At 33.8% G+C, this 12,082-nt stretch overlaps 1 protein-coding gene across 4 annotated transcripts; it reads left to right on the top strand.

Moving 5' to 3' along the window:
- Positions 1–1,777: 1,777 nt before the first annotated feature.
- Positions 1,778–11,293, top strand: LOC11441233 (topless-related protein 4). 4 transcript variants are annotated; one of them, XM_024781593.2, is made up of 26 exons: positions 1,778–1,936; positions 2,029–2,142; positions 2,255–2,434; positions 2,519–2,632; positions 2,725–2,883; positions 2,983–3,160; positions 3,265–3,385; positions 3,642–3,751; positions 4,610–4,778; positions 4,889–4,998; positions 5,085–5,154; positions 5,292–5,365; positions 5,495–5,590; positions 5,660–5,755; positions 6,562–6,689; positions 6,787–7,021; positions 7,100–7,264; positions 7,338–7,430; positions 7,528–7,674; positions 8,198–8,308; positions 8,390–8,569; positions 9,360–9,488; positions 9,654–9,749; positions 10,023–10,211; positions 10,380–10,546; positions 10,629–11,293. In XM_024781593.2, exons 2-26 carry the CDS (start codon positions 2,063–2,065, stop codon positions 10,825–10,827), a joined length of 3,396 nt encoding a protein of 1,131 aa, XP_024637361.1. In that variant the 5' UTR covers positions 1,778–1,936; positions 2,029–2,062; the 3' UTR covers positions 10,828–11,293. The 4 variants fall into 4 exon arrangements, with proteins under 4 accessions (XP_024637361.1, XP_024637360.1, XP_003609377.2 ...); XM_024781592.2 differs by having other exon boundaries at positions 3,639–3,751; XM_003609329.4 differs by having other exon boundaries at positions 3,256–3,385.
- Positions 11,294–12,082: the final 789 nt, after the last annotated feature.

The following is a 12,082-nucleotide window of genomic DNA, read 5'->3' as shown; positions in this document are numbered from 1 at the left end:
TTTCTTTATTCTTTGTTATTAGTATTACTCTATTAGTGCTACCTTTTTTTTTTTGTTTTTGAGGTAAATGTTATTTTTTTATAAAGTGGAAACACTTAAATGATAATAAATATAAGATAAAAATTTAGTGAATAAAATTTAATTTAATTTATAATACATAGGATATATTAAATTAATAAATTTAAAGTATTTTTTTAAAGAAAAATTAGTTTACAAAATTACAAATACTTAAATTAATGATATAATTTTTATTATGAATTAAGAATACCCTTTATGTCATTTTACATTTATCAGCTAGTTGAACCGCTATTTTTACCAAACACTTCAGTTAGCTTATCAGCTAAAAGCTATCAGCTATCCGCTATTTTTACCAAACAGAGCCGAAATTACAAAGAAAAAAACTTAGATCTATGTGAAAATCACTTATTTAGATTGAAATAAAGAGAAAAAGATGAAGAGGGGTGATTTCAAGTCAATAATTGACCCAAAATCACCCCTCAATGAAGAAATTGTAAGAGAAAACCTAGATGAAAAAACTAGGGTCGACTTGTTGGAGAGGGAAAGATTCTATCAAGAGTTTCTTTTGAAAAATCAAAAGGGTCACTCATCGGAAGTCCAAGTCACTTAATATGGAAGGAGGGAGTAATATATTAATCCATTTGATGTTTTTTTTTTTTTTTTGTAGCTTAGTGGTTAGAATTCACCTTTTTCAAAGTGAATAAGTGGGGTGTCCGAGATTCGAACCCCAACCCCTGCATATAATAATCCATTATCCTACCAACTGAGCCATGTTCACAAGACTAATCCATCTTATGTTAAATGTAAGTAAAAATGAAATACAATGCAATCTTTTACTTATATTTCAATCTAAAGGGGTTTTTTATTTTTTATTTAAGAATCGAAAGGAGTACTTGCAATCTACATTTGATTTATTAATAACTGACTGATAATTGGTAATACACCTTATCTTTGAAATTGATTTTTTCACTATAGTGAAGTCAAGAAAAATACCATAAACTTAATTGTGTGATAAGATCTTAATCTTAATTTGCTTGGTTGGCAAAAGTCAAATACTATAATTATATAGCAATAAATACATTTCCTTTTATTTTCTTTGAGTGCTAGTTTCAAACTAAATGCCACAAGATTAAAGAAGTATCATGCGTTGCAACCAACCAAGTAACCTCATTGAAAATCGACAATGCTTATTTTTATTTATTTATTGACGATTGATTAAATATATTTCCTTTTTGACCAATCAATTAAAAGTTAAATAAGGAGTTGTAATATTTTCATTAATTAAGAAAATGGTAGTTGACACCCTAGCTAATTAAAAATCAAAAAGAAAATTACTAAAAAAAAAAAGGTAATGAAGTTTTACTTTAACAAAAATATTTCCTTCGATCTCAATAGAGAAATTGCATCAGGAGTCAGGACCATATTTAAATTGCATCAGGACCATATTTAAACTAAGTACAATTTGACTTTTTGTTTATACAGTACTTATCCTAAATGAACGAAATCCACATGTTAATTAAATGCTGGCTCAAACCGAACTAATGTTGAAAACCCCGCAACTCAAGCCGATAAAATATTCAAATCTAGACAAATTAATGACTCCCGATATTTCGAACTGCGTATCACACTAACCATAACCCATTCTACTTATCAGAAGAAACTATAAGTCGAACTACGTATCGATAACCTGCTTATCATAAGACGAAGCCGTTATCACTTTCCCATCTCATTATCGATTTCTCACGCTATTTAAAGTGTCTGAATCCATTCATTTTTTCGTCGCTTCACACAATTCTCTCTTCTTCTCCAAATCCCTAACATCACATACATGAACAAAAGCTAGAGAGAGAAACTAAAATCTAGAGCGAGAAACAATTTTCACTCGCATTTCTCGCTCGCTCGATCTGTGCCGACGCAGGTGAAAACTTCTTCACCGTCGCATTTTCCGTCATTTCGTATTTCAATTTTTTCATTTTCATTTTTCATTCAATTCGTTGTCTTTGCGTTTAGGTATTGTTGATCTATTCGATTCTAGATCTTTCCGATGTCTTCGTTAAGCAGAGAACTCGTTTTTCTCATACTCCAGTTTCTCGATGAAGAGAAATTCAAGGAGTCTGTTCATAGGTATATATATGCTTAATTTGTTCAAATTTGTTCAAATTTAATTTATTTAAGTTATTTATTTATTTGATTTTAATTTGATAATTTATATTGTGAATTTTTTAATGTTGTGAAGGTTGGAGCAAGAATCGGGATTTTTCTTTAACATGAGGTATTTTGAGGAAATGGTGACGAATGGGGAGTGGGATGAGGTGGAGAAGTACTTGACTGGTTTTACCAAGGTGGATGATAATAGATACTCGATGAAGATTTTCTTCGAGATTAGGAAGCAGAAGTATCTTGAAGCGTTGGATAAGTAGGTTTATTTGTTCTGATGTTTGGTTGTGTTACTGTGTTTAATTTGATTGCTTTGATGTTGAATGAGGAAAAAATGTTGCAGGGGAGATCGATCGAAAGCTGTGGAAATTTTAGTGAAGGATTTGAAAGTATTTGCCGCGTTTAATGAAGAGCTATTTAAGGAAATTACACAGTTGTTGACTTTGGATAATTTTAGGTTTGGATAGTAAAGCTTTGATTTTATGTTTTGGTTCCTGGTTTATTTGTTTGTTTTGTTGCCTGGTGACATTTTTTTTAATGAATTTGCAGACAAAACGAACAGCTATCTAAGTATGGGGATACTAAATCCGCGAGAGGAATAATGCTTGCTGAACTGAAGAAACTAATTGAAGCTAACCCTTTGTTTCGTGATAAGTTGCAATTTCCTTCGTTGAAGAACTCCAGATTGCGGACTCTAATAAATCAGAGGTTGTTAAAAAAATATGATCTTTTCTATGTTTATAAAATAATATATTCGGTGTTAGGTTTGATGGGGTTTACATTTTATTTTTGTTTGTTGGTTTGCAGTTTAAATTGGCAGCATCAGCTTTGTAAGAACCCGAGGCCTAACCCTGACATTAAGACCCTTTTTGTTGACCATAGTTGTGGGCAACCGAATGGCGCACGAGCGCCTTCCCCTGTTACCAATCCCTTAATGGCTGGTGTCCCAAAGGTTGGTGGTTTCCCGCCACTTAGTGCCCACGGGGTAAGTTAAACAACAGGATATGACATGTGTTTCGTTTGTAAAGCTCTTGTATAATATTATACATACATGTTATGACTCTATACCTTATTTATTAGCCGTTTCAGCCCACCCCAAATGCTCTTCCAACATCTCTTGCCGGATGGATGGCAGCTAGCCCTCAAGTTCAACATCCTTCAGCTTCCGCAGGAGTAGGACCCATAGGTTTGGCCCAAGCTAATAATCCAGGTAATTAACATTGGTTACCTGCTTGATATGCATTGTTATTACGAATTATGACTATGAACACTTGGGATGGAGAAAATACTTGTAATGTGAAATAGCAGCTCTAAGGGTATATTTAAAAGTTGAGAACCGTGAAATTGATAGAGTGGTAGCAACAAGCTTATGATATCATTTAATGACGTAGAATTGCACACTTTCATGTTTAACTTAACTGATTTTCTTGTGCCTTTTTGGCTTTTACTTCTGCTGCTGGTAGCAGCTCTTTTAAAGCGCCCCAGAACTCCTCCCAATAACCCAGCTATGGATTATCAAACTGCAGATTCAGATCATGTAATGAAGAGAACAAGACCTTTTGGCATATCAGATGAAGTACAGTACTTGAATTCTATTATCTTCTTTGAATCTTGTTATTAGACTGAATTGCAGCATGCTAATGTGCGAAATAAAAGTTAGCTGTGTTATTATAACCTTTAGTGCCTGTTTGAATTAGCGCAATTTAAGAAATGAAAGTTTGAATCTTGTTTTTTGTTAATATCTTGCTTTCTATTTTCCCCTTTGATTTTGATTGTTATATATGTTTATGCTGATCAGTTGATGATTGGATATTGAGTCTTCAATTATGAAATTACGAAAAGAAAGTTAAATACACATTTCAGAATTGCCTGGAGTATCCATAGTTTTGTGTTTTCATACTCTGCTTCAATGCAACTTGTTGCAATATCTTTTTCCTCATTTTTTAAAACTAAAAACCCTTTCAAATTGTGTTTTAGAGAACCATTTTGTCTATTACTTCATTCCACAGATTAGTAAGTTGCACTTATTTTCACGGTCCTTTGATGGGAAGCCAACTGAATAAAAAGTGTCTTTTGATGGTCCTTTTCGGAAGTATTTTCATTGCACAGATTAGTAAGTTGCACTTATGTAGAGGGAATATAAATTTTTTCTTTATACTGTAGTTGGGAAATGATTATTCATATACTTTCGTTTGGGTGGATTAGTGCATGTTGTTATTCTAAGGCAGTTTGAATGGATGTGTCCTTTATACTCAAGTTTTATTTAAATTTTTTCTTTATTCAATATTTGTGTCTTGCTATCTAAGGTAGTTTGTTTTTCAATTTTAAATTCTCAGGGTTTCCCTTTCACATCTTCAGATATAGCGTGTACTGGCTGACTCGATTTTTGGTCCGTTGTGTATAGCTGAACCCTGTTTATATATTTATTTCACAGGTCAATAATCTACCAGTAAATTTGCTTCCTGTTGCATACTCAAGCCAAAGCCATGGTCAGAGTTCCTATTCCTCTGATGACTTGCCCAAGACTGCTGTGATGACTCTCAACCAAGGTTCAACTGTCAAAAGTATGGACTTCCATCCACTTCAGCAAATTCTACTTCTTGGTAAGCCTATTTCCATGTGAATTTTTTAAACTTAATATTTTCTTACATTCTATATGGTTTAACCGATTGACTTTATTTACTTATCTATTTATTTGTCCGTTGATGGGTAGTTGGAACAAACATGGGCGATGTCATGGTGTGGGATATAGGTAGTCGTGAAAGGATTGCTCATAGAAGTTTTAAGGTTTGGGACCTTCAAGTATGCTCAGTGGCTTTACAGGTATGGATCTCAAAGTGCTTATTTACCGCTTGTTTTTTAAGACACCTTGTCACTTTCTGATTATTAATTCCCTCGTTCTTATGTAGGCGTCCCTTTCCAATGAGTACTCAGCCTCAGTTAATCGTGTGGTGTGGAGTCCTGATGGAACACTTTGCAGTATGTTCTACCAAGTTTTTTCTCCTGTGTTTTACTCTCACATTCACTGAATATTTCCTGTGATACTTTTGCCTTTTGCATTATATACAAATATGTATGGAGTTCTAAAGTTTGCTTTATCCTTTTTGATACTTCAGGTGTTGCTTATTCTAAACATATTGTTCACATATATTCCTATCATGGTGGGGATGATTTGAGAAACCACCTAGAGGTTTGTCTGTCTAAAGTTCATAGATTTTCTAGGAGATCTTTATTTGTTTATTTCCTATCCTTACATTTTGAAAGCAAAAGATTCGTAACTTCTTGATATATGGATATTGATATAGTTTTTGTGGCTCAGATAGAGGCTCATGCTGGGAGTGTCAATGATCTTGCTTTTTCTTATCCAAATAAACAGCTTTGTGTTGTAACATGTGGAGAGGACAGGGTCATCAAGGTTGGTTTACCATACATATTTAATAGACCTATGCAAAAAATACCATTTTTAAAACTTCAACGTTTACAGGTATGGGATGCAGTCACTGGTGCAAAGCAATATACTTTTGAGGGTCATGAAGCGCCTGTATATTCTGTATGCCCTCATCACAAAGAAAATATTCAGGTAAGAATTTATATGTGTATCATTCATCAGATGTCTAAACCGAGAGAGAGGGACTAAAAAAATAGATAAAAAAAATTCCGTGCAAGAAAGTCATACAAGCACAACAAGAGAAATTATCCAGTTACTGTTGAAATATCAAATCTTGCTCAAATTCCTGCATGTGCAAGGGATAGACAAAGTCTTGTAGAGAATCAATTAGTCAACCTTTGTACATTTAGCACATAAATTTTATCTTTTTATGTTCATTCCATTTGTTGTGGATGTCATGTGTATAGTCACGAGCTTTTTTCTAATCCATGCCATCAGAGTGTGAATAAGCTTTGAAAATGTGGATAGTAAATGCTTTTCATTTTACATGTGTGTACTTGACTACACATGCAAATTTATCTCCAAAATATATTTTTCTCGTTAAACTTGGTTTGTGTAAGTGCTTGTGTGTGTTTTTTATTTTAACTTGTAAATCACACTTAACGTTTTTTTCTCTATTCGGATGAAATGTCAGCAATTCAAAGTAGTTCCCCAACTTAATAAGTGTTAAGTGTGATTTACATGTTCTATTCATGTTATAAATTGTGGATATGTGACACGTCAATTGTCAACTCCAATGATCCATTTAGTGGTCATGCTTGGTCAATAATTGTATTACGATATGGAGAGAGTATATTTTCATCTTGAAGCTTGTCCTCATAATATTTTAAAGTTGATGGATGGGTCATGGATACCTTTGAGTTTCTAATTTATTTTGGTTCAATATTATGCCTGTGTTCTTGTATAATTTCTAACTATGTTTTGATTTGGCACTGCAGTTCATCTTCTCGACTGCAACTGATGGAAAAATAAAGGCATGGCTGTATGATAACATGGGTTCTAGGGTTGACTATGATGCACCTGGCCATTCATCTACCACAATGTCATATAGTGCTGATGGAACAAGGTTCACACAAACTTTTTGTTCCTTTTATCTCCTTTTTTGGTTTAGTGCGTGAACTTATTGTTTTAGCATTTTCTTACTATCTATATATTGTTCATAGATTATTTTCTTGCGGCACAAATAAAGAAGGGGAGTCATTTCTAGTGGAATGGAATGAAAGTGAAGGAGCCGTGAAGCGCACATATCATGGTCTTGGGAAGAGATCTACAGGTGTTGTTCAATTTGATACCACCAAGAATAGGTTTTTAGCCGCTGGCGACGAGTTTATGGTCAAATTCTGGGACATGGATAGTACAAACTTGTTGACAAGTTTTGATGCTGATGGTGGATTACTGGTAATTATTGGTTTGGCATCTTGTTTTGTTTTCTGATGATGATAACTTCGTAGTAATACATGTCTTTGAAACCTGCAGGCTTCTCCATGTATTAGATTTAACAAGGAAGGAATACTATTGGCCGTCTCTACAAGTGACAATGGAGTTAAAATTTTAGCAAATGCAGAAGGTATTAGACTGCTCCGGACTGTGGAGAATCGTGCATTTGATGCTTCTAGAGCTGCTTCTGCAGCTAATGTGAAGGTAAAGATATTCAAATTTAGTTTACAGTTAATTTACTGCAAGTACATATTTTTAATCCTCCATGATAATTCAGCCACCTACTATTGGCGCTTTTCCTTCTACCAATGTTGCTGTTGGAACGAGCCTTGCTGATAGAACTCCTCCAGTAGCAGCCATGGTTGGGCTTGTGAGTTTCTCTGCATATCTATAATTAATCTGTCAATGAATGTGAATTGCATTTTTCTGGGGCTGTATTTAATTAAGCTCTACTCTTTTATTTGTAGAATAATGATTCTCGAAGTTTAGCTGATGTGAAACCCAGAATTGTTGATGAAGCTGTGGAGAAATCTAGGATATGGAAACTAACAGAAATTAACGAACAGTCACAATGCCGCTCCTTGAAACTTCCTGATGGTTTATCATCAATGAGGGTATTGTCTCATACTAAATTTGTATATGCTCTTCATTTCATTTTCTTTTGGCATGTGAAGCTGTTGTATAAATGTTTTATTCTCATCAATGCATGCTCTGCCTCCCTATTACAATTACACTGTTCAATAAATAAATAACCTGTTATGTTCGTGTTGTACATGTGTAGTGTATAACATACACTATCTTGCCTATATAATATCACTTTTTGCATGTCATGTGTTCAAGTTCTATTCTACTTGGATATTCCCCTTCCGTTGATGTATATATTTTACATTTGAATTTTGAAATTGACTCAGAAAATGGAACATTGTCCTATTATTTTTCCCCAGATGTCAATGGCTGGTACTGGACAGTTTCTTTATTTTGTTGCTATTATAAACTAATGTTAACTTTTATGAGAAACCAAATTATGAGATAATTGTTTATTTTGTAGTCATTATAAACAAATGTGAGTTTTTAGTGTTTGATAGCTTGAGGTTTTTTGTAACTTCAGCATCTTTGAACTATTAAATATTGTTTCAGGTTTCTAGGTTAATTTATACAAATCAAGGGGTTGCAATTTTAGCTTTGGCAGCAAATGCTGTTCACAAACTTTGGAAATGGCAGAAAAATGACCGCAACACTTCAGGGAAGGTAATGAAGTATCCTAATACACGGATGTATATTACAGGTTAACACCATAAGATTGTTAATCAACAATAACTTACCATGCAGGCCACTGCAAGTCTTCAACCACAACTATGGCAACCATCTAGTGGAATATTGATGACTAACGAGATAGGTGATACTAACCCTGAGGATGCTGTGTCATGTTTTGCGCTTTCCAAGAATGACTCGTATGTTATGTCTGCTTCTGGAGGAAAAATTTCCCTGTTCAATATGATGACATTCAAGGTGTGCAACTTCTTCTTTCATCTATTTGTTAATTAATGTATGGGCTGACTTGAGGAATTAATCAACTGTAGGCTTCACAGGCTTGTCACTTTCTTTTTTGTTGAAAATTTGAATTTACTGGTTTCTATTTCTGATCGTTTGATAGTGAGCTTGAATAAATATTAATCTAGTGTTGTCAAAGGGTATTTCTTTTTTGTTGAAAAATTTAATTTACTGTTTTTTTATTTCTGATAATTTGATAGCGAGCTTAAATAGATATTAATCCAGTGTTGTCAAAGGCTATCGGCACTAGGTTCAGTTAGGTACCCAGTATATCATTTTTTTTGGTTAAATGGGTTCCCAATATATCATTATACATGTTCATACCTCATTAAATTGCTCGCATGCCACATGTGTGAGGTTTATGAATGCCGTAGATTGGAGTGAAATAAAAGAGATTGAATTTAGTATGGAGTTGTAACCAAGACAACGAGAAATCCACAACTTGGTTGCATCAGTTGGGTGAAATTAGTTTGGAGGCTAACATGTTTTCTATCACCTTGTTTCTCTCTTTGTTTCACACCATGTGGTTATACATTTTCGTGAATTCCTATTTTTGACCTTTGAGCAGTGTAGCCAAAATGGAATTGCAAGTTCATGTAATTTAGATGATAGTATAAAATCTACTTATTATTTGGCTAAATAATGTACACAACTTCGTAGTTTATTGTAGTGCATTCAGAATTTTCTGTTGTTGGCTTTGGCTATTACATATTGAAATTACATTGATCTCTTTGAACCCTACCTGCAGACAATGACAACTTTTATGCCGCCACCACCAGCTGCTACATTTCTTGCTTTCCATCCTCAAGATAACAATATTATTGCTATTGGCATGGATGACTCTTCTATACAAATTTATAATGTTCGAGTGGATGAGGTAGTTCTAAATTTCATAATTTGACGATTGTTTTCAGAAGATTGCATTTGTCTCATTTTTTTTTTTCTTTTTCTCCAAGCCTAAAGCTATTGGTTTAGTTTTGTATATTGATGCTTTTTTTGTGAAGACTTTGACATTGATCTTTTAAAAAATGTTTCCATGAAGGTCAAAACCAAGCTAAAAGGTCATCAGAAGAGAATCACTGGTCTTGCATTTTCTCATGTTCTAAATATTCTTGTATCATCTGGAGCTGACTCTCAGGTAAAGAATTTTAATTAGCAGCCTTTTGCTCTATAAATAGAGTGTTGCCAAAAGCTAAAAGTAATCTTTAAGGAATAATATTGCTTTTGTTTGCCTACATATTCCAAGGTTGTGTTTACCTTAGATTTTTCATTGTTTGTCTATGTATATGTGTGTCAGTCATGTCCGTTATGCTCTGTACCTTATGTTCCTTGCGAAAGTATGATCATTAAGTTAATAACGATGTATTTAGTGAGATATTAAGAATGCATTCATTGATTTCATGTCAAATAGTTGTGTGTATGGAGCACGGACGGATGGGAAAAGCAAACAAATAAATTCCTACAGATGCCAAATGGGCGAGCACTAGCACCTCTTGCAGATACCCGTGTTCAATTTCATTTAGACCAGACACATTTACTTGCTGTTCATGAAACTCAAATAGCCATATATGAGGCCCCAAAATTGGAATGCCTAAAGCAGGTGTGTTTGTTTGTACTCAAATCTGAATTTATGCAGTTTTTTACTTTGGTCTGGTAGAGCACATTGTTTATTTAATTGGTAGCTCCATCTGATCTTTGCATTTCAATGTGATCTAAAGTTTAAGCCATGAAACACACTTATTCTGAATTTCAATTTTTGTCTGATCAGTGGGTGCCTCGGGAAGCTAGTGGTCCAATCACACATGCTACATATTCATGTGATAGTCAATCAATATATGTAAGCTTTGAAGATGGAAGTATTGGTGTTCTTACTGCCTCAACACTCAGATTAAGATGCAGAATAAATCAAACTGCTTATCTCAATCCCAACCCAAGGTGCGTTTTGTTATCAGTGGTGTATGAAAGATCTTTTGTTGCAATTCTTTTTTCTCACATCCAAATAACTTATTTTTGACAGCCTGAGAGTATATCCTCTTGTGATCGCTGCACATCCTTCCGAATCCAATCAATTTGCATTAGGACTTACAGATGGTGGCGTACATGTTCTTGAACCACTAGAGTCAGAAGGAAGGTGGGGTTCTCCACCTCCAACCGAGAATGGTGTTGGTCCTAGCACTCCTTCAGGTGCCTCTGTTTCAGAGCAACCCCAAAGGTGACAGTGCATTATGCAGTGCTGTCTCTAAGGACCTTTGAGAGCGTATTTATTGCTTATGGTCCCGCCCCTGGTGCCTCCATTCGGTTTGCAAGGGGAAGCTGCGGAACTTGTGTTTATAAGAAGATAGGATAAATCAATTGAACCAATCACCTTGTTAGTGCGTGCTTCCTAATTAATTTCTTCTGCATGGGGTTAGTTGAGTATGTTTACTCATTTAGGATTATTACTGAAATGCATAGCGTAAATTCGGCTGGGGCGTTGCAGAGTGGAGGGTGTCATTGCTATTTTTTTTTTTTTAGGTTTTTCCATTTTAGGCGGGTCTTATTTTGTTTGTGTAGATTTTAAAAAATATAGTGAACTAGTCGTTATAGTTTTCTTTTTTACCAGTGTTCACTCAGATATTTAATTGTTTTATTACTTCTACCTTCGATGCAAGGAATCTTTTAGATATCTTTACGAGGCTTCAATTGATAGATTTGTTAGCTGTTTTTTTAGTTCCTTTTGATTTCGCTAAATGAAATAATAATCAGAATTAACTGTGCTAATTATCACGAGGGACTTGCTAGTTGCTAACACTACAATTTTGAGTTGAGTCAAATAAAGTACAGTACAGTACAATTGTAGTAAGTCAAAATTAGCACAGTTAATTCTGATTTCAACACTATCTTTGACCGAAGGAAGTTGATGCAACTAATATCAAAATTGCGTACTTTTTATTTTTGAAGCAGAAAGTTGGCTTGTCTAACACAGTACATATCAATGATAACATACTTAAAAATCATTCTTCTTCAATGAGAACTAAAACCCGGATATTTTCTTTGTAGTTTTTTTATGTTACTCTTCAAAAGAATACTCTATAAAGATTGTACACTCATATCAACAAAACACTTCAAAATTTAAATAAAATAAATTTTCAATTTAGTCTTTTTAAACTCACAATCTCTTCCATTTAGTCATTAAATTAAATTATACAAATGTAATAAACAATTCTTGAAATGGACATATTAAGTTATTAAGATTAAATGGACATATTTCCGTATATTTTCAGACTAAATCTCCGGATTTTATGTTGTCAAAGACTAATTATTATATTTAGGATTAAATATGTTTTTGGTCCCCGTAAATATAACTTTTCTTTTTAGTTTTTCTAAATTTTCCTTCGTCTTTTAGTTTCTATAAAACTTTCAATCACCCTTTTTTGTCCTTATTTTTAAGTCAACTCATGTGTAACCTTTGTATTTTTTTTAATGAAATTG

The sequence above is a fragment of the Medicago truncatula genome, chromosome 4, assembly GCF_003473485.1.
Source record: "Medicago truncatula cultivar Jemalong A17 chromosome 4, MtrunA17r5.0-ANR, whole genome shotgun sequence".
NCBI classification, from domain to species: Eukaryota; Viridiplantae; Streptophyta; class Magnoliopsida; order Fabales; family Fabaceae; genus Medicago; species Medicago truncatula.
Note: the sequence above shows the minus strand (reverse complement) of the source record. Positions and strands in the feature narration are given on the sequence as shown.

Bases quoted from the DNA above. Each gene is read 5' to 3' on its own strand.
- LOC11441233 (XM_024781591.2), top strand. From the start codon at position 2,063: ATGTCTTCGTTAAGCAGAGAACTCGTTTTTCTCATACTCCAGTTTCTC. The intron at 2,884-2,982 runs GTTGTTAAAAAA...GTTGGTTTGCAG, and splicing joins CGGACTCTAATAAATCAGAG to TTTAAATTGGCAGCATCAGC. The intron at 7,022-7,099 runs GTAATTATTGGT...TGAAACCTGCAG, and splicing joins ATGCTGATGGTGGATTACTG to GCTTCTCCATGTATTAGATT.